Consider the following 24,976-nt stretch of genomic DNA (forward strand, 5'->3'; position numbering starts at 1 on the left):
CCGGGGCTGGGATGCAGCAGGGAGCAGTGTGCCCTGCACAGCCCGGCCAAGAGCCAGGTCCTGGGGGTGCGCAGGGCGAGGACGGAGCCGGGCCCGGGGCTCGGAGGCGGGGACTGGCGGCCCACAGCCGGCCTGCCTACCTTGGGGGCTGCGGAGAGCGGGCCTTCGGCTTGTCCTTGTCCTTGTCCTTGTCCCGCTCCTTGTCGCGGTCCCGCTCGCGGTCCCGGTGCTGTCTGTCCTTCTCGTCGCGCTTGGCTCGCTCTCTCTCCCACTCCTCCTTCCGCCGCTGCCGCTCCTTGTCCCGCTCTCGCTCCCGCTCGCGCTCGCGCTCCCTCTGCCGCCGCTCGCGCTCTCGGTCTCGCTCCCGCTCGCGCTCGCGCTCACGCTGTCTGTTCTCACGCTCTCGGTCCCTCTCCCTTTCCTTCATTAAAAAGCCAACCACACAGCGCTGTGATTAAGGCCGCGCAGTGGAGGCATGGAGGAAGGGCGCCGGCCACACCAGCGTGCTGCCACCCAGTCGCCACGTCCGGGACTCCGGCGAGGCCCCGCCCTGGGCTGGCGTCTGGAACAGAGTGGGCCCTGGCTGGCACCACCCCCAGTACGGGTCTGTCCACCCCGCAGTCGGCGTTAGAGCAGAACCGAGTCCAGTCACACACACAGGACGCTGCCGCCACCCCTGCGCCTTCCTGCTGCCCGCCCCAGACACAGCTGAGGATCTGGGGTCAGGCAGGCCGGAGGCTGAAGCTGGGGTCCTCGGGACTGCGGGGTCATCTGCAAACACCTGCTGGGCCCGGAGCCAAACGCTTGAGGCACAGCGCCCATCCTGCTTGGGGCTTCTCAGGGACCCTTTCCACGTCACCCCAAGAGCAAGGACGGGGCACACAGGCCAGTCAGTCCGGCCTCCACTGGACCCTTGCAGCATGCGGCCAGAAGGGGTGAGGAGGGGCACTGCGCCGAGCAGTGGGACCTCCAGGGCGACAGGCTCAGGGGAGCGAGGCAGCTCTGGACACTGGTGTCAGCACCTCATGTGCACCCAGAGTTTACAAAGTCAGGGCATGAGCAGAGCTTTCCAGAAGCCTCCGTTCAGACCGCCAGATTTAAGCTGGGGGCCCGAACTGTCCTCCATGAACAATGTGGGCTTGGTTTTGGGCTCAACTAGTTCATTGTGCCAACAAGATAAGCTCACATAAATCCCGGTAACTAAAGAGGTGATTTTGGCCAGGTGCAAGAGACTGAGCTAGGAGGGTCACAAGTTTGAGGCCAGCCTGGGCAACCAGTGAGACCCTGTCTCAAGACAGAAAGGCCAGCAGTTTTAAAGGGTAGACCAACGACGTTCACGTCCCCATAAGTGAGTCATACTTACTCGGTAATTATGATACGGCTCTGCATCTGTGTATTGCACCCTAAAATTCTCGTACTGTCCACCACGCCAAAACCGCTCTATTTCATAGTCGTAGTAAGGATCTGCGTAAGGCTCAAGTCTGAAAAAGGAGCCAGTAAGAAGGAACTCATTACTTAGGGACACTAGGGTGAAAATTCTACACAAAATGCAAGCAAACAGGAGCCATCGCATCAGGAAAATAATACCCTGGGACCAGGCAGGATGTGTTCCAGGAATGCAAGGCTGGGTCAGTTTTGAGGGATGTGTTCATGTGCTGCCCACACCAGCAGATCTGAGGAGCCACAGGATTACAGGCCTGGATGACAGAAACGTTGCTGACAAACATTCAATACCCACTGTGGGGGAAATGGCCAAGAAAATAGGAAGGGACGTACACTTTCCTGAGAAGGCAAGAACACGCACTCTCTAAAATCCCGGCAGCCCTCTGGGATTCCCTGGGGATCAGGAGGGGCAGGACCACGTCCTCAGGGGCACTGCCAGCACAAAGTGGACAAAGGGCATGAGAGGTGCCTGGGAGGTACAGAACAGCAAGCTATTTGTGTTTGCCAGCTATGTAACCCAACACCTGAAAGCCTACAGACTTGATAATAAAGTCACTTTACACAAACAAGCAAGGAGCCTGGTAAGGCAAGAGGACAAACGCTAACACTTGGAGGGCCAGGGATTTAGCTCAGGGGCGCCACACCTGTCTCACAAGTGCAAGGTCCTGAGTTCAATCCCCTGCACCAAAAAAAACCCCCAAAACCAAAAATCCCCAAAACCAAACAAACAAAAAGCTAACACTTGGAAATCCAAGTCCTCCTGTAGCCACACAATGACCAGTAGGAGACAGTGAGTGCAGAAAATCTCATCTGCAGCAGCAAGCAAGGAAAAACTGCTCCGGAATGAACACCATCAGCCAGAAACATGCAGAGCTGGTCCCCGTCCCAGCTCCCGGGAGAGAGCACAGAGGCTCCTCCCGGGGTTGGGGAAGCTGGCACCACCCACACACAGGCAGGCATGAGACCAGCCAGAAAGTCCTGCAAGAGAAGATGGCTCCTAGATACTGTAACCCCCCAAAGGCCCCATAGCCACTCACATCCTCACGGCACATGCAGGACACACGGCTGATGGAAGACCGCACGAGGCCCAGACGCTGGCCCAAGGGTGAACACAAGGTGGCCTCTCATGGGCCGGGGGCTCGTCAGACAGTGAGGAACTGGCCTATGCCGGCTCCCAGGGCCCGCCCATGGCTCCCAGTTAGACCTTCCCACTCCACCTGCACCACTCCCACGCTCCTTTCCGAGTGGGGCCTGGAGGCACCTGCAGGGCAGCTGGCTGCACTCGGGGACTCTCCCTGGAGGACCACAGAGTAACCTGCCCATTACAAACAGCCCAGCGTCACTCAGTCTGACCCGCACGATGCTCGCGTGGCACCTTGATACCCAGCAGTCATGCCTGTGGTGTGGGTGGTACGTAGCATGTTGCACAGCCATGCGGGGAAGATGTGAGTGTGCAGAGCAGGCTCTTCCTTGGACCCTAAAACACCAGAGCTCATGTGCAGCCAACCAGGGCTTGCGTGTGCACGATCTCTGACGGGAGAGCAATACCAGCAACTCCTTCTGGGAAGCTAAGTGAAATGGAAAAGGCTTCCGGCAACACACCAGGGACAGTGCACATGGCCATTCGGCCACCTTCACACACTCCAGGGATAGTGCATGCGGCCACCCAGCCTCCTGTGCACATGCTGGGGACAGCACACGCCACAGAGCCTGGTGCGTACACAGACACCTTGCACCACAGGCCCCCAGTCCCAAAGCTCTGGGCAGGGGCAATGGAGTGGACATAGCCGTTCCTGGAGGAGGCCCGAGGCCCTGCCCCACAAGGGGACCACAGCCCACACCAGAAAAGGTGTGGCAGGTGATGAGCACAGCTTGAGAAGTCAGGAGTTAGAAGCAGGGACCACAGGATCACACAATTCAACAACTTCATTCAAAGAGGACAAAACTGAAGCCCAGAAACAACACCCAGCTGGCTGTGCCCAGTGGGAGGGGCTCAGCAGGCAGGGCCCTGCCCCAGCAGCAGCACAGCTGTGTGACAGCCCCAGCAGCGAGGCCATGCAGGCACTGGTTTGGGCAAGAGGCCCTGGCCCTGCTTCTAAGCCCTGTGGCTCTACTGGCCCAGCTCCCTTGCAGTGCCTAGCGGCCTCCTCCTGCCTCTGTACCAAGCAGGCTCAGTCTCCCTGCCCGCCGGGCACCCCAGCAGCAGCAGTGAGGTCCTCATCAGACTCTGACTGAGGCCCAGATCACCTCTGAGAGACTGGGGAGAACTCCAGCCCCACATGCAGAGGACCCAGCATCAAAGTGCTCAGCCCAGACCACTCCGCAGGGCTGGTGACACCTGCTGTGCACTGGGGGCCACGAGTACTGTGCAGCCACATGGCCTGAGCACTGCACTGCCTCGCACCTTTTCCAAGACCCTGTCCCAGCCGAGCGAGGCAGTCAGGGTGTCAAGGACCAACCCTCTGCCTCCAAAACTTTCAGAGTGCTCCACACATGTGATCTCCTGCAGCCTCACAAATGTGGTGAATGGTTAAAAAATTCACTACAGTGAAAGACACACTGCCATGAATCCTCCTTCCTCACTTCAAACACACTCATCCTGTTATCCTTGCCACTTTCTGAAGCAGTGCTGGAGCCCTCTTTCCTGGGGGTCTTTATAAAGTGGGATCAAAGATATAGTGAGTCCTGCTGCCAAGTGCCATCCAGTGGAAAGGCAGCTTGTAAAAACATGACGCTGTGCCCTCATCCACCTTATTCACTGGATCTGGCACCATGCAACTTCTGGCTCCTCCTTTAATTCAAAATGACCATGAAAGTAAAATGTTTTGAATCCATTCAGGACATCAAGGTAGCCACAACAGCACAACTAAAGACATGAAAGAAGGCTTCGAGAACTGCTGCAGGAAGTAGCAAGAACGAAGGCATGAATGTCTTCCAAGTAAGGGAGGCTAATGGCAATGCATCTTTTACTGTAATAAGTTAAAAAAATTTTGCACATTCACTGTATTTTTCAATCACACCTCATACATGAGATCCCAGTGACCTCACAGAGAGCCAGGCTAGACTTGGGCCCAACGCAACACTCTCTGTGATCTGACATTGTCAAATCTGTGCAGTGTTCATGTGTGGGGCTGCATCCCAGACAGTCTGTGGACAGTACGGAGCACAATACATGGCTTCTTCCCTTATACTGACTCAGTTTACAAATCAGGCACAGTAGGAGAGCAGAGATTAACAACTACTACTAAAGCAGAGCGACCATAACAATGTTCTGCAATTACTCAGACCACCTGAAGTGCTTATTTCTGGAATTTCCCACTTAGTAGAGTTCAGAGTGCAGGTGACTGACCCGGCAGAATGCAAAGCCCCAACCAGAAGACAGATCTGAACTGAATGCACCGGTGAGTCCCCTCTCCGTCCACTGTGCTGACGCAGGCAGCGCGCAGGGGACAGGTAGGGCTGACACATGTGGAGGGCACCGCCTCCCTCCCGGCCAGAGAGCCTGGAGACCGTGCCTTCCTGACAGCAACCTAAGTGCACACTGCACTGCTGCAGACTAAGCTCTGATGACGGCGTGGGCCCTGAGGAGATGGCAGCCCCACCCCCACTGGGCCTTTGCCTATCTCATCCCCCTCCATGTGGGACCTGCTGGGGCCGCAGGGCACAGGGGGAGCCTTTCTGAGGCCACCAAACTCCTTGATACCATGAGCTTCTCCAATCATGATTTCTGAAGACCAGCAAGGAACGAGTAGGGAGCAAGACAACAGCAGCACGAGAGGAGACACAGCTGCTGTGCTCTCAAGTCACAACAAACCAAGGTTCCCGGCCCCTGTAAGCAGCAGGGGTGGAAGACAGCGACAGAACCCCAGGGCTCTGGACCTTAGCGACAGCTTGGAGGACCACAGGGGCGCACGCCGCACATGGCCCACACAAAGCAAACACCTGGCACAGGACCAAGGCCTGGGCTGGGACAGCGAGCGGGGTCGGAATTAGCTCAGGGTGCTTCCACCTCCAGCAAGGGTGGGCGGCACAGCCTCAGCAGTGCCCTGTGACCGAGGGGGACCTGGTTTCCTTTCAGGAGGGAGGAAGAGGCAGAGCACTCCTTACGCTGTATCTCTGACATCTCTTGGGACCCGAGAATTCCAATCCCGGAAAACTTCATTTTCTTTGTCAAACTCTCGCTCATCTTCACCAATGGTCACTGTGAACCTTTTCTCTTCAAAATCAGGCTCCTGTTCCTTACGAATGGTTGCTTTTTTTAAAACCTACCATGGGAGGAGGAAGAAAATTGAAGTGGGTCAGAACTTGGGGAAACACAGGCAGCCCGAGGAGTGGCAGGAGCACCAGGTTGGGGGGCGCAGGACCCCAGTGCCTTTCTGGGGAAGGGCTCGCAGGCAGGGCACCTGCCCCTAGGCAGCGCTGTGGCCAAAATGTGCAGTGAGGCACAAAGGAACTCGTCACTTCCTGTCAATGGCTGGGGCACAGGACACACACTGGCAGGGCTGAGGACAGCGGGCGGGGAAAGGCTGTCTGCACCTTGCTGAGGGGCCGACGCAGCACTGGGAACCATACTGGGCTCCAGGCTGCAAGGTGGGCACTGGGGCCAGAGTGAGCACAGGAACTCTGCAGGGACAGCAGACGCTGGGCCCTGGCAGTGGGGAGCAGGGCTACGTCCACTGGGCCTGCCTGGCCTACTGGGGTTCACTGTGCCCTAGGCCGCCCTGTAGAGCCACACACCATCTCCTGTTACTTAACTCTTAAAGGAAACCTAGAAATCTTCCTGCCGCTCCCTGTGGTTTCCCTTGGGTGCTGGGGGGCTGTTACCTCCTTCGCATGCCGGAGTCCACGTTCCCAGGCACTCTCTGTTGGGGGCTCCGGCGGGGGTGGAGGCAAAATTTCATCAACTACTGGCCCACCCTATGAAGCGAGAAGGGAAAAGTTGGGAAAGCAAGTAAAACTGCAAAACCAATAAAGAAACAGGGGAGCACAAATATCAGTGGAAATAAGCCAGGCACTCTCCCGCCCATGCTGCAGGAAGCCCTGATGCATCTGGGGCTGCTTCTGCTCAGCGCCGGCAGGAGTTCCTGCAAAGGCCCCTGTGGCTCTCCAAGGCACCAGAGGCCTTCCCCAGGGGAGGCACACTGTCTGCCTCAGGCTGGAACCCGTAGCGTCTGGTGCCCGGCACTCGAGCGATAAGGGAACAGGTGTGCACGCACCCACGGGTTGGCAGGCATCAGGGGGTGAGGTCCGAGTGGCGGGGCACCGTTGGGCGGGAAGGGCTCGGCTTTGGTGATGAGGGAGTAGTTCCCCTTGTCGTTCACTCCGGGGTGTATGAACCTACAGTTCATCCCCCAGGTACAGTTCCCTGTGGAAACAAAGGCAGATCAGCAAGGGTAGAAGCCTAAAGCAGCCGGCTGCAGATGGCGTGGAGACAGCGGCATGTGCCAGTGCCCTGACATGGCCAACAGCCAGCTGTTCCCCTGCTGGTCACTGGCCAGGGAAGGGTGTGGGCAGAGCCTGGAGGCCCTGACACTCAAGGCACACACAGGCTTCTGCAGTAGGCGGGCTGGCAGGACAGCACACCCTACAGAAGGCTCTGATGTTCCAAAGTCACTGTAAAGGCGGAGTCCTAGGATGGACCCTACGTAGCTGAGGTTCCATCTCTGTCGATGCCCCAACAAAGCCCCGAAATACTCTTTGTGTCTGTGCTGAACACATACAGACTTTCTCATCACCATTTCCTGATACAGTACAATAACTATAAAACATTCACCTTGCCAGGCAGCCTATGTCACCTAGTAATGTCTTAAGACTATACAGAAGGTGTACGCGGGTTCTATGCAAGGCCTGTGCCATTTTATGACAAGGACGCGAGGAGCCATGGCTTCTGGTATCCCCTGGGTGTCCCAGGGTCCTGGAACCCATGGCCACAGATACCAGGGAGGGCCGCATGGACTGTTGTCTGAGCAAGGACGGCAAAAGCATGGTTTGAGCGCACCACAGGCTGGGCTCCAAGACCAGCAACACTGCGCTGGGGGCCCTGCAGATGTGGACCGGCATCGCACATTGCAATCCTGACTCAGAAGCCCTCGTACTGCAGGAGAAGGCGAAGGGAAGCACTACGGATGTCTGTCCCAAGGTGATCTGGACCACAGCCACCCACAGGCACACTGTCAAGAGAGATGCTGAGGTACACAGAGAGGCAGAGGGAGGAAAGAGGAACAGGATGTGTGAGAGGAAGGCAAGGGGCAGGCACAAGACGTCCCCACAGAACTACAGGACACCAGGGTGACAGGGCCAGCTGGCTTGGACCTCCTGCTCTTGGGTGCTGAGCCAATTTCCTGCTGGGAGGTGCAGAAGAGGAAGGCAGCTCCAGGAAGGACAGCTAGCCACTGCTAGAGCACAAGACCCAACACCACTGCCCCTCTACCTGCTGAAAGGAGAAACCCTGGGGGATGCACACCTCAATGCCAGGCTGGATAAAGAAACCCTTCTATTTATTTTCTTGACTCTGCTGGCACTATTTCTTTCTTTCTTTTTCTTTCCAGTACTAGGAATTGAACTCAGGACCTTACACTTGCCAGGCAGGTGAGGGACTACTACTTTAATTTAAGAAGTCAGTTTGTTTAAAAAAGGGCAGGGGGGGCACAGGGATTTAGCTCAATAGTGTCGCTGCCTGCCTCGCAAGTGCAAGGTTCTGAGTTTGATCCCCGGTACCAAAAAAAAAAAAAAAGGGGGGGGGAGTGGATAGAAGCAAAAATGGAGATTATTTAGAATGGTATGGTCCTCTGCTTCTAAATGGTACTTCAGGAACATGACGCCTGGGCGGGCTGTGACTGCACATCTGGAAGCCTGGGTGTGGGGCCCGGCAGGTCAGGAAGGGCGGGGCCGCTGGCCTGGACGGCCGCTCCTCACTGCTGAAATGGCTAGGTGCTATTTTTGACACTTGAGGTTTCAAAAGCAAGAAATGCTCTCTTGCATGACTAGATGCTGGGTACCTCAGCCATTCTTTTATTAATCTTTATTCCTGTGAAAACACTATTATTTTACATAACTGAAAGAAGTGACAATAAAACCAACTAATACTGGAATACACATAAATAAAGAGCATCCCTGCTCTGGAGGCCCGTGGTGAAGTCTCTCTCCTACCCTGGGCTCCAGGGCTCTGCCAGCAGCAGTCAGCAACGTGCTGGGGCTCGCCCACTCCGTGAACACACACTTCCGCATTTCCTCCTGGGCATATTATATACCCTGTGAACCTAATTTTTTCCCCACTAAACAAAGTATCCACAAAAAAGGATCTGGCATGCTCAGCAGCAACTGCAGAGACGCTCACTGCAGGGCCCCAGCGCAGATGTCCAGCAACTGGGGCCCCGTTTCCTGGGGTGATGGTGTTGGGAAGAGCAGCTTCAGGGGTCTGCGGGGTGGGCGTGCGTAAGCTCAAGTGAGTGTTAGGTCCAGAAGCAGCCAGCTGTGTGGGTTCTGCTTTGTGGGCTGCATTTGCAAAGCTTTTTTTTTTTTTTTTGCACCAGGGACTGAACTCAGGACCTTGTGCTTGCAAGGCAAGCATGGTGCCACTGAGCCAAAACCCCGGCCCTGCAAAGCATCTTGAAAACAGCTCAGCTGAGTTTATCGTGGGGGTTTTCCCCCAAAGCACTTGCTTCTTACTAGAACTGCAGACAGACATGCTGACACGTGGCTGTAACTCGCTCCTGCTGGCTTGAACCACTGGTGGTACAAACAGATCCAACCACTTTCCAGTCTTTTTGCCATTAAAGTTAATAAAAACCCACCTGATGGGACAGTTGTGCAAGGACCACCAGTGGTTCGAGCCGCCTGGCAGCAAGACGTATGAGTTCTGCCCTACTGTGTGTGTGTGGAATCACGCAAGGAAACCTATGGCACACGCGCAGCTGCCCTTTGCTCTCAGTGAAAGCACTGAAAGGTTCACCACCGCTGTGGTAAATACTTCTCGGTCTCCTTTCCTGTTAGTCTGAATCACTGGACAGGTAATAGATGTAGACTGTAAAAGTAAAACAAAGATTAAAGTGCTTCACTTGTTTAACACTTCATGAAAGGCAAGGAGATGTATAAAGCTCTAACAATGAAATCTTGAGGGCAGACCTAAGAAATCTACGACTGTCTGTGCCTGACAAGCTACAAACCTCTGGCTCACGGAGAACAGAGGGGGATGGAGGAAAGCCACGGTGTCTATCCACTGAGACTGCAAGACTCACCACTTAAGAACACACTCCTTTGACCAGGCATGGTGGTGCATGCCTGTAATCCCAGCACTTGGGAGGCTGAGGCAGGAGGACTGCCCCAAGTCCAAGGCCAGCCTGGGTTACAGGGCGAGTTCAAGGTCAGCCTGGACTAGACAGTGAGACCCTCAAAAAACAACAACAAAAAGAATACAGAACTCCAGAACTGGATTGGGCTGATGGCGGCACTACTCTGTAAACTGACTAACCCACTGGACTGTACACTTACTTAAAATGGGTGAACTTTATGGCATCTAAATTGTACCACCATAAAACCATTCCCTTAAAAAAAAAAACTGTGCCAAGTGTGGTGGCCCACACCTGGAATCCCAGCTACTCAGGAGGCTGAGGCAGGTGGACTGCAAATTCCAGGCCAGCCTAGGCAATTTAGCAAGGCCCTATTGCAAAAAATACAATAAAAAGCACTCAGGGTGTGGGTCGGTGGTACAGTGCTCACTCAGCACATGCGAGCCCGGCTCAGCCCTAATGCAGAAGATAGAGAGGAAGAAGGAACCCCTGTACTCAAGGGTATGAGCTGATTAAATCGCCACACTTACTGATCTACAAACATGAAGCAAAACTGGCACTTTTACATGGGTGCTCGGTGGTGAACACCTTAGCACTAGCAAAGCCTAGTATTACTGAGAACAGTCTAACTCAGGCGTCCCCTGAAAGGGTCTGCAGGACCCCTGGGTCCACACGCCACACCCTGAGCCCCACTGCTTTAGACACAAAGGAGAGCAGAGAGGTTCTAAAATGTGCAAAGCATCACTAGGCGCTAGGGAAATGCTACTACGGAAAGACATAGCCAGAAAATAACAACGTTGGTGAGGATGTGGAGGCCTTGAAACCCCGTGCACTGCTGATGGGAATGCAAACGGTGCGGCCACTGTGGAAAAGTTTAGTAGTTCCTCAAAAAATTAAAAATAGAGCTGGAGGTTTGGTGAATGGCAGAGCACTTGCCTAGCATATACCAGGCCCTGGCTCTGACCCCAAGCACTAGGAAAAGGAATGACCATGTGGTATGCAGTTCCGTTTCTGGGTCTATAATCAAAAGGATTGAAAACAGGGCCTGGAAGAGATGTTTGCACCACAGTCAGAGGCCGAGGCAATCCAAGCACACACTAGAGGGTGAGGAAACAAAATACAGGCTGTCCACACCCCAGAACATCCTTCAGCTGGCTTCAGCAGGAAGCCCCGGCACATGCTACAGCAGAGCACAAATGAACGCTGAGGACTGTGCTACCTAGCAGAAGTCAGTCACAAGGACGCGACTGCGTAGGCAGATCCACAGGGCAGGAAGGGGAATGGGCGCGCTGGGCTGGGGCAGAGAGAACAGGAATGGTGGTGCCCTGGTCTGCAGTTTCAGTTTTACAAGCTGAAAATGTGCTGTGCGTGAATGGTGGTGACGGTTATACCTTATCTCTATTAAGTAACACTGAATCATACACTCAAAAACGGTGAGGACGGTAAATTTCGTGTTTTGTGTATTTCACAATTTTTACAAAATGTAGCAGAAACAAGGGGCTCTGGCCTGTGGGCTGGGACATGTCAGAGCCCACGCAGGACACAGCTTAAAGAAAGCACTACCTGCTCCCCTATGGCTGGAGCCTTGGACCAGGTCCACTAGACACACGAGAGGAGAGGTAAGAGAGGGTTGGCTCTGAAACGCTTGAGTCAGGTTCCTAGTACATTTTGTTGCCAATGGTCAAAAACATTAACATGTCCACTGTAGATTAATCTACAGATGACAACCTGTCATGGACACAAGAATGACAACATTTTTAAAAAGCTTTTCCAAATTAAGACTTAATTCACAAAGCATAAAATACCCTACTGTTTGAAGTATACAATTTAGCAGTCTCTAGTACACTTAGCAAGCTGTACAACCATCATCACCATCTAGTTCCAGAACATTCCAGCACCCCAAGGAGAAAACCCAGTACTTGTTCACTGCAAGCTCACACCCTCAGCCTGCTCAGTGAGCAGTCCACTTCCTGTTCCTGTGGAGTCACTTGTTCTGGACATTTCCTGTACATGGGCTCACATGACACGGACCTACTAGGACTGGCTTCTGTCACTCTGCACGTCCCCAGGGCCCCTCCCAGCTGCTGCATGGGTCAGAGCTCCCTTTCTTTATGGCCAAGTAGGATGGGCGCTCTGCTTAGTCACTCAGCATCTTTGGACATCAGGCTGTTCCTCCTCCTTGGCTGCTGTGAATTGTGTTGCCATGAATTCCGATGTAGGAGTGCTTTTTATGGATGATGTTTTCATTTCTCTAGGACAAATATCTACAGGTGGAACTGCTGGACCAGTGGCAACTCTATCCTTTACCTTCTGAGGAACAGCTAGACCATTTCCAAAGAGGTCGGCTGCACCATGGTACATCCCTCGGCAGTGTGCGAGGGCTCGTGGATGTCATGTCCTGGCCAACACAGCAACTTCATTTTGGTTTTAAAGTAACTTCTCTTGTTATTGCAGAGATCTTAAACTGATTCATCTCAATTTAACACCAAGCTTATAAACTGCAGGTAAGCAAAAACATCTATATCCAAATAAATTTCTCATAACTAAGAAAAAGAAGATGTTTTAGAAAACAGAGAATTACCCAAGTTTGAGCCCCAGTACCCCCCCCCCCAAAGAAAGAAAGAAAACAGAGAATTGAACATTTTCTTTCATGCTATACCACATCACAGAACAAGCAGAATAGGGAAGAAAGGTAGGGATACTTAATAAACACTCCTGAAAACAGCGGCTGAGCCTGATTAGGCTGTAGAACATCCCACTGGCCCTTGCACTCCAGAAAGCCCTCCATGGCCTCACTCATGGAGACCCCCGCTTGGCTGAGTCTGACCTGGGGACACCAGTGTCCCACCCTGCACACCCCATGGAGGGAGGCAGCACTCCTGTCTTCGTGCACCCAGCTGTCCCCGAGAGGTTCGGTCTGCACGGCTAGTCATGTTCTCACTCCGTCTGTCTTATGCTTCTGGGGTTAAATTCTGAAAGCCAGGTCAGTGGAGTGGGCTCTGTGCAGCCGGTCCCCCCGGGCAGTCACACTGCTGCCGAGGCCAGAGCAATGCACACTCGTCTGTGAGCAGGGCTGGTCCACACTGACCGCACAGACCTCACATGCATGAGCACAAGCTTTTATCACTTTAATCCAGAAATCTGAGATGGAGTGATGTCATTTATTCTCACACCATTCTGAGAAAGAAGTCTTTTGCTTCCATTTAAACTTTCTGAAATAAGTACTTGAAAACCCAGGGCTTTTAAAGATCTAAGAGGCCACTGCAATGTTGTGCAGCCTTAGCTGGCTGTGGGGTCATCATGCAACGATCTCTCACGGCACCTGGCTATGTCGGCTCTGGGTCCACAGCCCAGGCAGGCCCTTCCTGGCCACCTCTACACTGGGGCTCGCACACGTGCATGTGACTCAGGTGTGCCAAGCGCACACACCCCAGAAGAGCCTCTTGGCTTGAGGGACAGGGCTGTTCACAGGCCACGCTGGGCAGAGGCCGCCCTGGTGGCAAATGGAGCTGCACTGCCCCCCTGTGGAAGCTCCATCCCATCCCTCCCAACCAAAGAGGACGGTCCGCCTCGGCTCCCTGCCCAGCCAGGCCTCCTTCCTTCCAGCATCCCAGACAGGCTCTGGATCCAGGAGGAAGAAGTCTGGCCTCCGGAGCAGGGGCCTTCAAGGTACTAGAGAGAGTGAACACAGGATATTTTGTACCTTTAACCTGGTCTCTGAGTGGTATGGAATTTGGTATTGGTGGAGGAGTGGATAATGGTGTCACAACATCTGGAAAAGAAGTACAGGAAGCTCTTGTGAACTTTAGACTGCACAAGCAGACTGGCCAGTGAGCAAAGTCATCTAAGGGCAAGAGAAAACATCTTCCTACTGTCCAAGGAAAACGCTCAACTACAAGAAATATGCCCAGATTACAAATGTACACCAAAGAAACCTTTCCTAACCAGAAATTCTCATTTCCATTTCGACTCTCTCAAGACTTTACAAAACAAAACCGTGCCGGGGGTTGCACACTGTGTTAATGCATTAGTTCTGGTTTCTAAGCAGGGTCTTTCAGCTGCTCCCTGCTGCAGCTCCTTTGCTCGCAGCTCCCCCTGCAGCAGGCAGCCTATGCCTTCGGAGCCCTCCCTTGCCACTGTCCAGCCCATCCTAGTGAAGGACAGGCCCGACACGTCCTGCAGAAAGTGACCACCTCGTACAGAGTGGCAAGCGTTAACGCGGTGTCGGAGTGTTCAGCCCGTAACTCAGAGATATGGCTGCGGCTGTCAGGCAGGCTGTGCCGTGCACACAGGCCTAGAAGCTCAGGCATGGGCCGGCCAGGCTGCTCCTCTCCTGGCAGCCTCACAGGGAGGCCAGGACGAGCAAAGGCCTCTCCAGCTGCCAGCACCAGCACCACCACCTCCTGTGCCTGCCCCGGCTGCCATCCAGGCCCCGCAGACAGTTACCTTTCATGAAGAATCGGCAGGTGGGGCGAGGCCTCACCTTCCGGTCACTGGGGTCCTTCACTTCGCCTTCTTCCAAGTCGTCGTCCTGGAACAGAGGACACTGTCTTACCAAGTGGAGCATCTGCCACCACGCCGGGGAGCACAGGAGCCGGGTGAGGGGTGCGTCCACAACTTCCCCACCGATTCTGGTCAGTGCTCCCAGTCGCGGACCCTCACCTACACCTACACCTACACCTATGAGCAGAGGCTCCAGGGACAGGCGCTCTATAAACACCGCGGCACAGAGCCCTTTACACAGCAGGGTTTGTATTCTCACGGAACAACTTTGGGCAAGAAACGGCTATAGGTGCTGTTTAATATTTTGTGTATTTAAACAAAATACTTTATGTTCCTTAAACACAAACTTCCCCTACCTTAAGTCTTGTGAGAGCCTGGCCTGGCGGCACACATCACTCTGGGAAGCTAAGGCAGGAAGAACACACGGTTCAAGCTCAGCCTGGGCTACTTAGCAGGACCTTGTCTCCAAAAAACGAGAAAAGGTCTTGCGAGAGAAGAAGGTGATGCAGCTCTGCGACACCACCTTGCAGCTCACTCAGTCCAGAATCCCTAACCTTGCCATCCAATTCAGGGGGACCCGAGAGTTCCACAAAGACCAAAGCCTGCACCTCACCCCAGGAGTCCTAACAAGCAGCGAGACTTGACCCGTGCTCTGGGGCCTGGGCCCATGACCTGCAGCTGGAACTCCCACCTATGCCTCTCAGTTGTGCCCTTCCTCAGCCACCTCGGCCCACACCAGCATCCCGCGTCCTCCTGACAGCCTTGGCACCAGAGGAAGAACGGAACAAACATGTGCCTAAGCTTCCCAGAAGAAAGCCAACCGAGTGAGAGAAGCCAGGACACTGAGGAGAGGCCTGCACAGAGCCAGGGGAGTGGCCTGGTATGGGAGGAGAGGCCTTGGGCAGCAGAGGCCACAGCTCTGCTCAGCCCCTGGAGGTGGCCAGGAGGGGCCAGGCCGCACTGCACCTGCCTCTCTGTACAGCTCCCTGCACGGGGCCACTCACAGAGGGCTTGGCCGGCCCACATCCTGTGTGCAAAACCATCCCAACCACTCCACGAGGGACACTGCCCAACAGAAGGATGCCGGCAGCACACAGGCAACCCCAGGCCTGTGCTGCAAACTGCACGGTTCAGACAGAAAAACTGCGAGGGCTTACTATGCAAACTGACGTCCCAACCAAAGAACTGGACCCCAGGTCCCGAAGGAGCAGAAAGCAACACAGCCTGAGGGAGGAGGAGCAAGAAGCGGCCGAGTGGAAGGAGGAAGATATTCTCGGGCAGAGGCACTCTTTGGGGAGCCAGCGTGCTCATCTTTTCATCCACTTCGCACTCACTCGTCCGGCCTCACCAAGAACAGGGCCCAGGGGCTGAGCGTGCTGCCGTGTGCCCTACCTTGGAGCAACACCCTCAGCCCCACACAGCGTCCACTTCTGAAGGCGCGGCCTACTGCACATTCATCTTCTGACACTGAGCTCGGCTGCAATGTGCACTCGGCACTCAGAGGGAAAGGCACATTCCAGGGATTTCAGGTAAAGGACGGAGCCAGAGCCCCCAGGAAGCCCACAGACCCAGATGCGGCTCTCGGCTTCCTCTGCAGTGGAGCAGAGTTCCTGGGACAGGCATGGGAACAGGTATGGCAGCAGGGCTCTCTGAAGAAGGGAGACATGGTGTACGCCCGGGGAGATGGCAGCCACCCTCAGGGGACAGCGCGGACTGGGCTGAGACAGGAAGGAAGTGCTGCCTGCAGAGCAGGGCCACAGACAGGCCGGGCACTGTGCAGGACGCTCCGAGGGCAGAGCTGGGGGCACGGATCGGCTCTGTACGTGCAGGCTCTCGGGTTAGTGTGCCCCAGAGCAGGCGGGTGTCGCATCTGACCAACCGTCACTGACGAGCTGCCTACAGCCAGGCCTGGCCTCGGAGACTGAGTCCCGGCAGGAAGGGACACCATCAGTCGCACTGTGGTCAGCGCAGCCCAGGTGCCTCACCCAGAAGCACAGTGTGTGTGTGTGTGTGTGTGTGTGTATGTGCGTGTGCATGTACACATGGAGGTGACACACTGGGGAGGAGTCCAGAATGAAGGCTTGGCGGGGACAGCAGGAGGAAAGCGGGGCACTCCCAGACGAAGTGTGCTCCCACGGGGCTGGGCTACCACCAAGTCCGTCCACTGCCCAGCTGGACCAAGCGTCCTGTCCCCGCAGCAGGACAAGGCCACACGTTCGAGGGCCCAGCAGACTGCAGGGCCACCTCAGGTCAGGAAGGAAGCCGCCACCTGCGCTGGGGGACACTGAGCTGGGGCCCCCACCATCTCCAACAGGGCTCTGGGGCCTTCTCAACAAGGTGCCACGCAGGGCACACCGAACAAAAACATACCACAGGATCATGTAAATGTCTGAGGAAGTCGAACTGGAGATTCACCCTACTCCTGCCCTCCTGTGGGAACCAGCAAACCAAGGCCACAGGACCACCTGCGTGGCTCAGCTCATCATCTGCCCACAGCCTACACCTGCAGTGAAGCTGAGTGTTGCCAGTGCCCACCCCCACCAAGGCCGCCACTATCCCAGGAAAGCCTGGACCTGTGACGAACCCCCAGCACTCAACGGCTGGAGCAGGAAGGGGCCACTGGAGATGCCCAGCGTCCAGGCCCACAGCAGTCTGGGTGACTTCACAGAACTCAAAAGCCCAAGCTCACAGCAACTGCCGCCCACGATCTCACCAACTGATGAACCTGAGTCTCACGGTATCATCTCCTGTGGCCAGCACCTGAATCCAGGAGAATTTCCCACAGATGGAAACCTATACGACAAGGGCCTGCTGAGCCCTTGCAAGGCCACATCACCAAGGTATTAGCTTAGGGGACGCTTCTTTCACTTGTGACAAGAAAGAGGCCTCACAGTCAGGCTGGCAGCCACCAAGGCCTCAGAGTTCAGCTCTCAGGAGCCATAGCCAGGTGTCTGACGTCTATGCCTACCCCACCCAGCATGGCCAGGGTCATGGCCTTTCAGAGGTCCCATCTCAACAGAGACCAGGTGCATGCGCGCCAGCATGCAGCCAGAGGGGCCAGCACCCCTGGCACTCTCCCGCCACCTACCCATCCCCGAGAGGTATTCAGCACCTCGGCCTCTGTGACAACCCGGGTGGGCAGAGAAACCCCACACCGTTCCAATCTGCCGGGACCCTCGCTGACCCTTGGAGTTCAACAGGTCTGAAAGGTACTGCTCAGCACTTCAACCCGTTTCCTCCGAAACACTCCCGATTCAAGTTCTAAGAGCAAGCAACACCTGCCACAGAGACTGACCTGCGTGCAAGGTCACGTGACCCTTGAGCACAGTCTCAGGCTGAAGGCCAGACTTACAACAGACGCTGCCTTACAGAGTGTGGGCTTCACCGGGGTCACAAAGCCGGGTGCCGGTCGGCAGGTGGGTTTCTGCATGGGCCTGGTTCCCTCTTTCAGGTGCACCCCGGCCCCGCCTCCCGCACGCCTGCCTCCCTCCATGCCAAGCCCCGGACCATCCCACCCAGCCGCACCCGCCGCCAGGAGGCCCTGCTGGCTGGGGCTGCCGCTCATACTCACGTCTATCTCCCCGTCGTCAATCTCCCCATCGTCGTCCTCTTTTCTCCTCTCCTTGGTGGCCTCCGGGGGCTCCTTTTCTCCCCTACTCTGGACAGTGGGCCTCCCTTCCTGGGCAGGCGCGCTGGCCTCCTTATCCTCCTCCTCCTCCGCCCCCGCCTTCTCGGCCTCCTCCTCCTGGGCGGCAGGGGCCGGCTCCTCAGGGACCTCCTCGTCATAGTCCAGTTCGTGCTCGTCCAGCTCCCTGGTCACCGAGGAGGCCTCGTCCCTGAGGTCACTCGTCTGGTCTTCCTCGCCATCGTTCCCCTCTTCTTCACACGGGGAGCCCGTCCGATCCCTGCTCAGCTCTCGAGCCTCGGAGTCCTGATCCTGGGACTTGGGTTCACTGGCTCTGTCCTCTTCATCGGAGCGGTTCTCCTCCTCCTGGCCTGGTACTGGGGCTGCGTTTTCCTCATCCTCCAAATCAGAAGCCCTCCCCCTAGCTCCATCTAAATCCTGATCTGATCCGCTTTCCCTCAGAATGTCATCGTCCGAGAGTGTCGGCTGCTCCTCTTCGTCCTCTGGGGAGTGAGGATCCCGTTCAGGGCTCTCGGCCACATCCATCGGTACCCACGGTTCTGCAAAAGAAACAACAGAGGCTCAGAGCAGGCAGCAAGATGAGAGTGAGTATGGCCACTTCCTGGGGCACACAGCTCCACCCCACACCACATACCTGCAGAGGCCACAGCTGCACCCCAGAAGGCTGCACACACTTAACTGTGTGGCTCAGCAAGCGTGTCCTGCTCCCTGCAATGTGGCAGTGAGACGCGCCCAGCACAGCACTCCTCTCCTGTGCAGCGCACACTGAACAGGAGTGAGGGAGGAGCCCAGACTGCAAGGGATGGCTACGTGGGTCCTCAGTACATCACACGGAAAGTCGATGTAAAAAAAAAAAAAAAGCCTGCACCCAGTGTGGTTTCCAGGCCTCTCCTGGGCAGTGAGCTTGGGAGGTGCTGCCCCAGGCCCTCACAGCAAACCATGCAGCCTGGCTCTCACAGTGCCAGGGGCCACAGGGCTCCAGGGACACAGCAGAGTCACAACTACCACGTCCACAAGGATGTCCATCATGTAGAAGAACTCTGGAGAACAGTCAACACATTAAGTAGTGTTCTCATGCAAAAGACTAGCCGTGTCATCTTGTTTTTACCAATTCAGATTTAATCATAACATAAATGTTTTCTAGTTTTTGGGCTTCAAAATCTCACAAAGGGAGCTCTGCTTCATTTGTGTAGAGCAGCCCCAAAGGGGGAATCGCGTGTAAGCCAGTAGTCTGAACGCCAATGCTATCCCTTGCTGGTGCACAGTGACAGGAGTAATACGATTCGCTCCCACCTTTCTTCAGTCTGTGAGGCTGTTTCCAAGTTTTTATTTAAAATAAGGTGTCAAGGTCAGGCCGCTGGGTGTCTCAGCAAGACCTAGAAGGCTCACTCATTCAACCCGAGATCACTGGGTGCAGGTTTAGACGTAGCAGGTCATGCGTGTCTGCATGTTTCATACACTCTAAGTTTATGTTTACATATTAGAGACAAAAATACTATCTTTTAGGGCCAGGGATTTAGCTCAGTGGTTTCGCCGCCTGCTGCGCAAGCGCAAGGACCTGAGTTGGATCCCCGGTACCAAAAAAAAAAAAAAATATATATATATATTATCTTTTAAATTTCTAAAAAGACAGCCTATAGGAAACAGGGAGGTCAGCCAGGCACGGTGGTGCACACCTGCAATCCCGGCACTCGGATCACTGTGAGTTTGAGGCCAGCCTGGACTACAAGCTGAACTCCACAGCGAGACCCTGTCTCAAAACAAAAACCAAAACAAAAAAAACAGAGAGGTGGATTTTGCAGGGATGAGAAGGAAACCTGGGTATAGGAGACAGGAGGGCAAAGTAAAAATGATTAAATTGTGATATGTGCATGTGCCAGTCCCCAAGAAGACTGTAACTATTACATATCATAGACATATACTAATAAAAAAGAAACTAAAATGAAAAAAATTAAAAAGTAAATAAAAGGACAACCCGTTTAAAAATACAGTGTCAAAAGCTGGTATATAATACTATAGCATATATATATATATATAGCTGTTAAACAATTATTATACCTGAAAACATGTTAAAATATTATTTAAAATTCACCATTTTATAAAAACACAATAGTTAGCAATAATATAAATTTACAAATCAATCAACCTATCCTAAGTCACTCAAAAGCAGACAGTTGTTTTTAGTTTTTGAGACGGGATCTCACTATGTATCCCCAGGCTGGCCTTGAACTTACAATCCTTCTGCCTCAGCCTCCTGAGTGCTGGAATTATAGGTGTGCGCCACCATACCCAGCTAAAAGGCAGACAGTTTTTTAAAAGATCACTTTTTGCCTTCTAACTACACTCTCCAGGGCCGGGGATTTAGCTCAGTGGTTGTGCTGCCTGCTGTGCAAGCACAAGGACCCGAGTTCGATCCCTGGTACCAAAAAAAAAAAAGTCATGGCTTACACTCTCCAGGGGCAGGACAGTTGCAGGGAAGGTTAGCCCTGAAGCAGCAACCTCTGCTGGCCTGAGAAAGTCGAGGAGCCCACGGCCACAGCTTCTGTATCTCCACCAGGCACTGACGGAGTGTGGGAGCTCAGTGCCCCTGCAGCAAGGCAGTGCCCAAGGACGAGCGCCACTGAGGGCTGAGACTCTCCCACAGAAGGCCAGGTTTCCACACAATCCATAAACCGCTACCTAAAAAGCAGTGATGACCATGTGGGCTGACAACTGGTGACACCAGCCATTCACGCTGTGATTTTAAACTTGCCTGAAACTTAGTATCAGACACAAACTAAACATCAGTCCAGAAACAGAAGCTCCCAAAGGTGCGTCCCCATCGCACTGAGACAAGGAGGTACTGACCAGAGGAGAACCCAGGAGGCTGGGACATGGGGCTCTGAGTTGCGGACCTCCAGGTCTGACCTCCAGGGGTGCCCGTCAGCTTCTCCTGACCCCTGGAGGAGCTTCTGCAGCTTGCCAAGGTGGTACAAGAGCACCTTCACTGTGCCCGTTGTCCGTGAGGCCTTCTGGGGTCCTGCACTGCTCTGAGAGACCAATGACAGGGGTGGACCCTCTCCCTAGAAAATCCTGGACGTACAAAGTCTCTCCTGCTTCAGGGAGTCAAAGCCCGAGGCCCACCTCAGGTTAAGAGTTCCCGCCTCCTCATTATCGTTCACTATTTTGCTGCGCATCTTGCACCTACCACGCTGTGTCTCAACAATTTGTTTACAAGCTTTTTTGAGACAAGGTCTCACTAAATTGCCCAAGCTGGCTTAGAACTTGTGATCCTCCTGCCGCAACCTCCCAAGTAGCCAGGACTGTAGGTGTGCACCAATGCTGAGCTAGAGTTTGGACCTTAAAATCCCCCAACAGTCCATGTGTTAGTTTCGATCTTCAGAGTGCTATAGAGAGGCACTGCAACGTTGATGAGATGGGGCCTAGTTAGAAGTCCGTGAGTCACTGGGGAGGTGGGGTGTCCCTCCAAAGTGAACCTCAAGGCCCTGATCCCTTCCTCTCTCTTTGCACCCTGGCTCATGATGAGGTAAGAGGGCGGCATTTTTTTTTTTTTTTTTTTTTTTGAGACAGGACATCTCTACACAGTTCAGGCTGGCCTTGAACTCACCTAGTGATTCTCTTGCCTCAGTCTCCCAAGTGCTGGGATTACAGGTGTGTGCCACGATGCCTGGCCAGGTAAGCGGTTTTGCTTCATATATTAGCTTGCCAGCCAGTCAGACTGGGACTTAAAAAATTGTGAGCCACAATAAATCTTTTCTCTTTATAAGCTGATTATCTCTGGTATCTATTAGTGATAGAAAGCTAACACACCTCCTGCAGAGTGTGGGGGTGGGAGGAGGGGACTCAGACACACTTTCTGTTCACTGAGCTCACCACAGGGCTGACACTCAGTAGTCCCCCTCCACAGAATGCACTGTCTGAACTGGGACACTTCCAAGACCACAGGAGCACCATTAACAACCCTGACGGGAACGATCAGGGGTGCCCTGGTGTCACTCTGAGGAGGAACTGACAAGTTTCCTGAGAAGGGTCACACTGTCTTCTTTCCCCTGGAGCCTCCTGAGATTTTACCGTGGGAGACTACACTCAAGTGAACCTGTTTCAGAACAAAACTCACCAATGAATCTCTGTGTTTATTACAAACAGCCTGAGTCATGCCTTGTGCACAGAAAGAAGGAACATCGCTGGGAATGAGGCCTGAGCCCCAGTCCTTACCTTGGGCAGGTTAACTGCCTCTTGGGGTGTCAATGTCCTATGTTTTGAGGAAAAATCTACATGACAGATATGTGCCACTCTGTGCTAGGTCAAGGAAGGGAAACACATTGCCTATTTAGGGTAAATAACAAAATGAGGGTCCTCTGGTCAAGCTCAACTCACTCCAGTTTACAATTTTTGCTTAGTTCGGTCTTCTAACAGAACCACCCTGTAACTGAGGACACTCAGCAAGGTTTAGAGCTAAATCTTTAGCTCTTATCCACAATGGTGAACATGCTTAGGAATAGAGTAACAAGACTCCATCATTGTGTTTCTGTTGCCTACTGCATTTGGCAAACGACACCTGATAACTACCTGTTGAATAAAAATCTCATTATTTAGGAGCCAGGCATGGTGGTACGTGCCTTTAATCCCAGGACTTGGGAGGCTGAGGCAGGAGGATTGCCATGAATTCGAGGCCAGCTTGGGCTATATCGTGAGTTCAAGCAGCCTGAACTTCATAGCAAGACCTTGTTTCAAAAATATTATAACGAAAAAACTTATTATTTAAGAAGCTACCTGCTGTACACCAGAAAGAGATGTCAAATGTTTATTTTAATTTGTAGAAGACTATACAAGAACTCAAACACAGAGTGGGTGTCTTCTCTCTTCCCAGGAGCCACTCTGGGAGGCTAAACTCTGATTCCAATGGCACTGCTAATGTGCACAACACTCTGAGAACTTCTCTCTTCCAGGGACCTTTGGAATCTGCAAACACTCTCCGGGCGCTCTCAGGAGTGGCAAATCTTCCTCTTCACGGATGGGTCACTTGGAGAAACTGATCCGGTAAGTGAGGTAAGTTACCAAGCCAGGTAAGATAACTCTCGTTCTGATGGCCATGGTGGCGCATGCCTATAGCCCCGGAAGTCAGGAGGCTGAGGCAGGAGAATCACTGCAAGTTCCAGGCCAGCCTGGGCTCCACAGCAAGTTCAAGGCCAGCCTAAACTACATAGTGAGACCCTGTCACAAAAACCAAAAAAAAAAGATAACTCTTGCTCAAATATGAGGAGTGACTATCCCTCATTTGGCTTACAAAGTATTACCAAGACAGTTCTAAAGACGTTATGGTCAAAGGCCATCAGTGAAGTACAAGCATAACTTTCGGGACAATTACTTTTAACACAGCAGTCCTTATTTGAATGGCTAAATTTGGTACATCCATTTAAAACTCCATTTCATAATTTCATGGATTAACAATTTCTAAAGGAGGGACAGCAAAGCTGGTGACAGACATTACCCCCAAAGTGACTAAGTCCAAACACCGAAAAACCCCTCATCAAGGAAGTACTTAGCTTAGGAGGCTCTGTAGCTAAGAAAAGGAGAAAAATCTCTTTAAACACAAGCAAGGCCACAACTTACCTGTCTGCTCTGGAGTGACTCCATAAAGTTTTTTTACAATGTTTGAGCATTTCCCACCCACAACAGGAAAGGAGTTCCAGGCCTTGGGACACATTTGACTGGTTACAGAGTCAGCTGGGACCCACACAAGTGCTCAAATTGTGAAATTTATCATGCAAAAATATCTCCTGCCAGGACTGGGAAGTGGGAGTGGGCCTAGGTCCAGGCCTGTCCTGAGAAGCCCAACCACTGCACTGGGATAGAGAACACAGTGGAAAGACTCAAAGAAGAAAAGATGATAGCCCATACAGTACTTCAAGTGTCAAACTCCAGCTTCCATTTTCCCTGAAAGGGTCTGAAAAATGATCTGCTCTCACAAAAGAGTTTGCTAAACAAAGCTCATTTAAAACGATCAACCTTTGTGGCCAGTAAATTGAACTGTCAAAGTATTTGGGAAAAGTTAAGTTCTAACAGGAGCAAAACTGTAAGTCTTGAAGTACTACTTTCTTCCAGCATCATAGCTGCAGTTACTTTATAGGAAGGACCTGGCATTTCCGAGCTCCCAATCAAAGGGGTAAGTTACACATTCCTAAGAGGCCAGCGCGGGTCCTGAGGGACAGTCCGTGCGTCCAATCTGTGCGCACTTGGAAGCTCCGGGAGCAAGTTCCAGCAGGCTCCGGAGAGCTGAAGTTCTCTGGAGAGCCCATTCACAGTTCGGGCGGACCTCCTCTGGAGCGGACCTGCCTGCCTCTGCTCCCCCTTTGTGGTCGACAAACATGTGCCACGCGAGTGATCCGGAAGAGAAATGACAGCTTCGGGAAAATCAACTCTGCCGCGGGCGGGAGACGGCGCGAGGGAGCGCGGGCACCCCAAGCCGCGGGCTGGGCTCGCGCCTGCTCCGGCGTCCCGCCCCGGCCGGGCTCGCTCCGGCCCGCGGCTGCGCACGGCCGGGGGCGCGCCCGAGCGCTGCGGAGGCGGCGCCGGGCTCCTGGGCCTCGCTCCTGCTGCCGCCGCTGCGGCCTCCTCCCCGCCGCCCGCCCGGCCGGCCCACTTACCTCGGTGCGAGGGCGGGGAGGGGCCACGGCTCCGCTGGAGTTGGGGCGGCGCGGACAGAACGTCCCTCGGCCCTTTCGCTCTTCACGGGCTCCGACTTCAGGCGCTACGCGGGCGGAACAAACGGGCTCCACTACCCGCGGGGGCCGGCCATTGTACGACGTCATCAGGCCGCGACGGGCGTCCTGCAGGCCGGCGGGCTGCCTTGATTCGCCCCGCCCTCTCACGCGCTTCCTTCCGGCCTCCGCGCGGTCCCAGCCCCGCAGCGCGCGCCCGCTAAATCCCCGCTACCGCGCAGGCGCCACTAGGCGGCCCGTCCTTGGGAAGGCGTGTCTCCGTGCTCGAGCACCGCCGGCTGCTTGACGGCGCATGCGCGGAACCATGTGGTCCTGGCGTCACGTGACGTCCCGGCTGCCAGCCTCGTGAGATCTGACGGGAGGCTGCTGGGTCG

At 54.1% G+C, this 24,976-nt stretch overlaps 1 protein-coding gene across 6 annotated transcripts in view; it reads right to left on the minus strand.

Moving 5' to 3' along the window:
* Zc3h18 (zinc finger CCCH-type containing 18) overlaps window positions 1-24,745 on the minus strand; it is a 40,789-nt gene extending 16,044 nt beyond the window's left edge. For 2 of the 6 annotated variants that reach the window (XM_021256580.2, XM_004842688.4), the window contains exons 1-9: window positions 23,494-24,331; window positions 17,806-18,419; window positions 14,178-14,262; window positions 13,435-13,503; window positions 6,660-6,808; window positions 6,268-6,360; window positions 5,551-5,708; window positions 1,364-1,481; window positions 141-421 (exon numbers count right to left, since the gene is read on the minus strand). In XM_021256580.2, the coding sequence (XP_021112239.1) occupies window positions 141-421; window positions 1,364-1,481; window positions 5,551-5,708; window positions 6,268-6,360; window positions 6,660-6,808; window positions 13,435-13,503; window positions 14,178-14,262; window positions 17,806-18,419; window positions 23,494-23,587 (1,661 nt within the window). In that variant the 5' untranslated portion in view covers window positions 23,588-24,331. Of the gene's footprint in view, window positions 1-140; window positions 422-1,363; window positions 1,482-5,550; window positions 5,709-6,267; window positions 6,361-6,659; window positions 6,809-13,434; window positions 13,504-14,177; window positions 14,263-17,805; window positions 18,420-23,493; window positions 24,332-24,527 lie in introns of those variants that run through there. The other 4 variants (XM_004842686.3, XM_087195949.1, XM_087195996.1 and 1 more) reach the window with 4 other exon arrangements.
* Window positions 24,746-24,976: the final 231 nt, after the last annotated feature.

Source organism: Heterocephalus glaber, unplaced genomic scaffold (assembly GCF_053883595.1).
Source record: "Heterocephalus glaber isolate CG9 unplaced genomic scaffold, H.glaber_assembly_v1.0 deba00000071, whole genome shotgun sequence".
NCBI lineage: Eukaryota > Metazoa > Chordata > Mammalia > Rodentia > Bathyergidae > Heterocephalus > Heterocephalus glaber.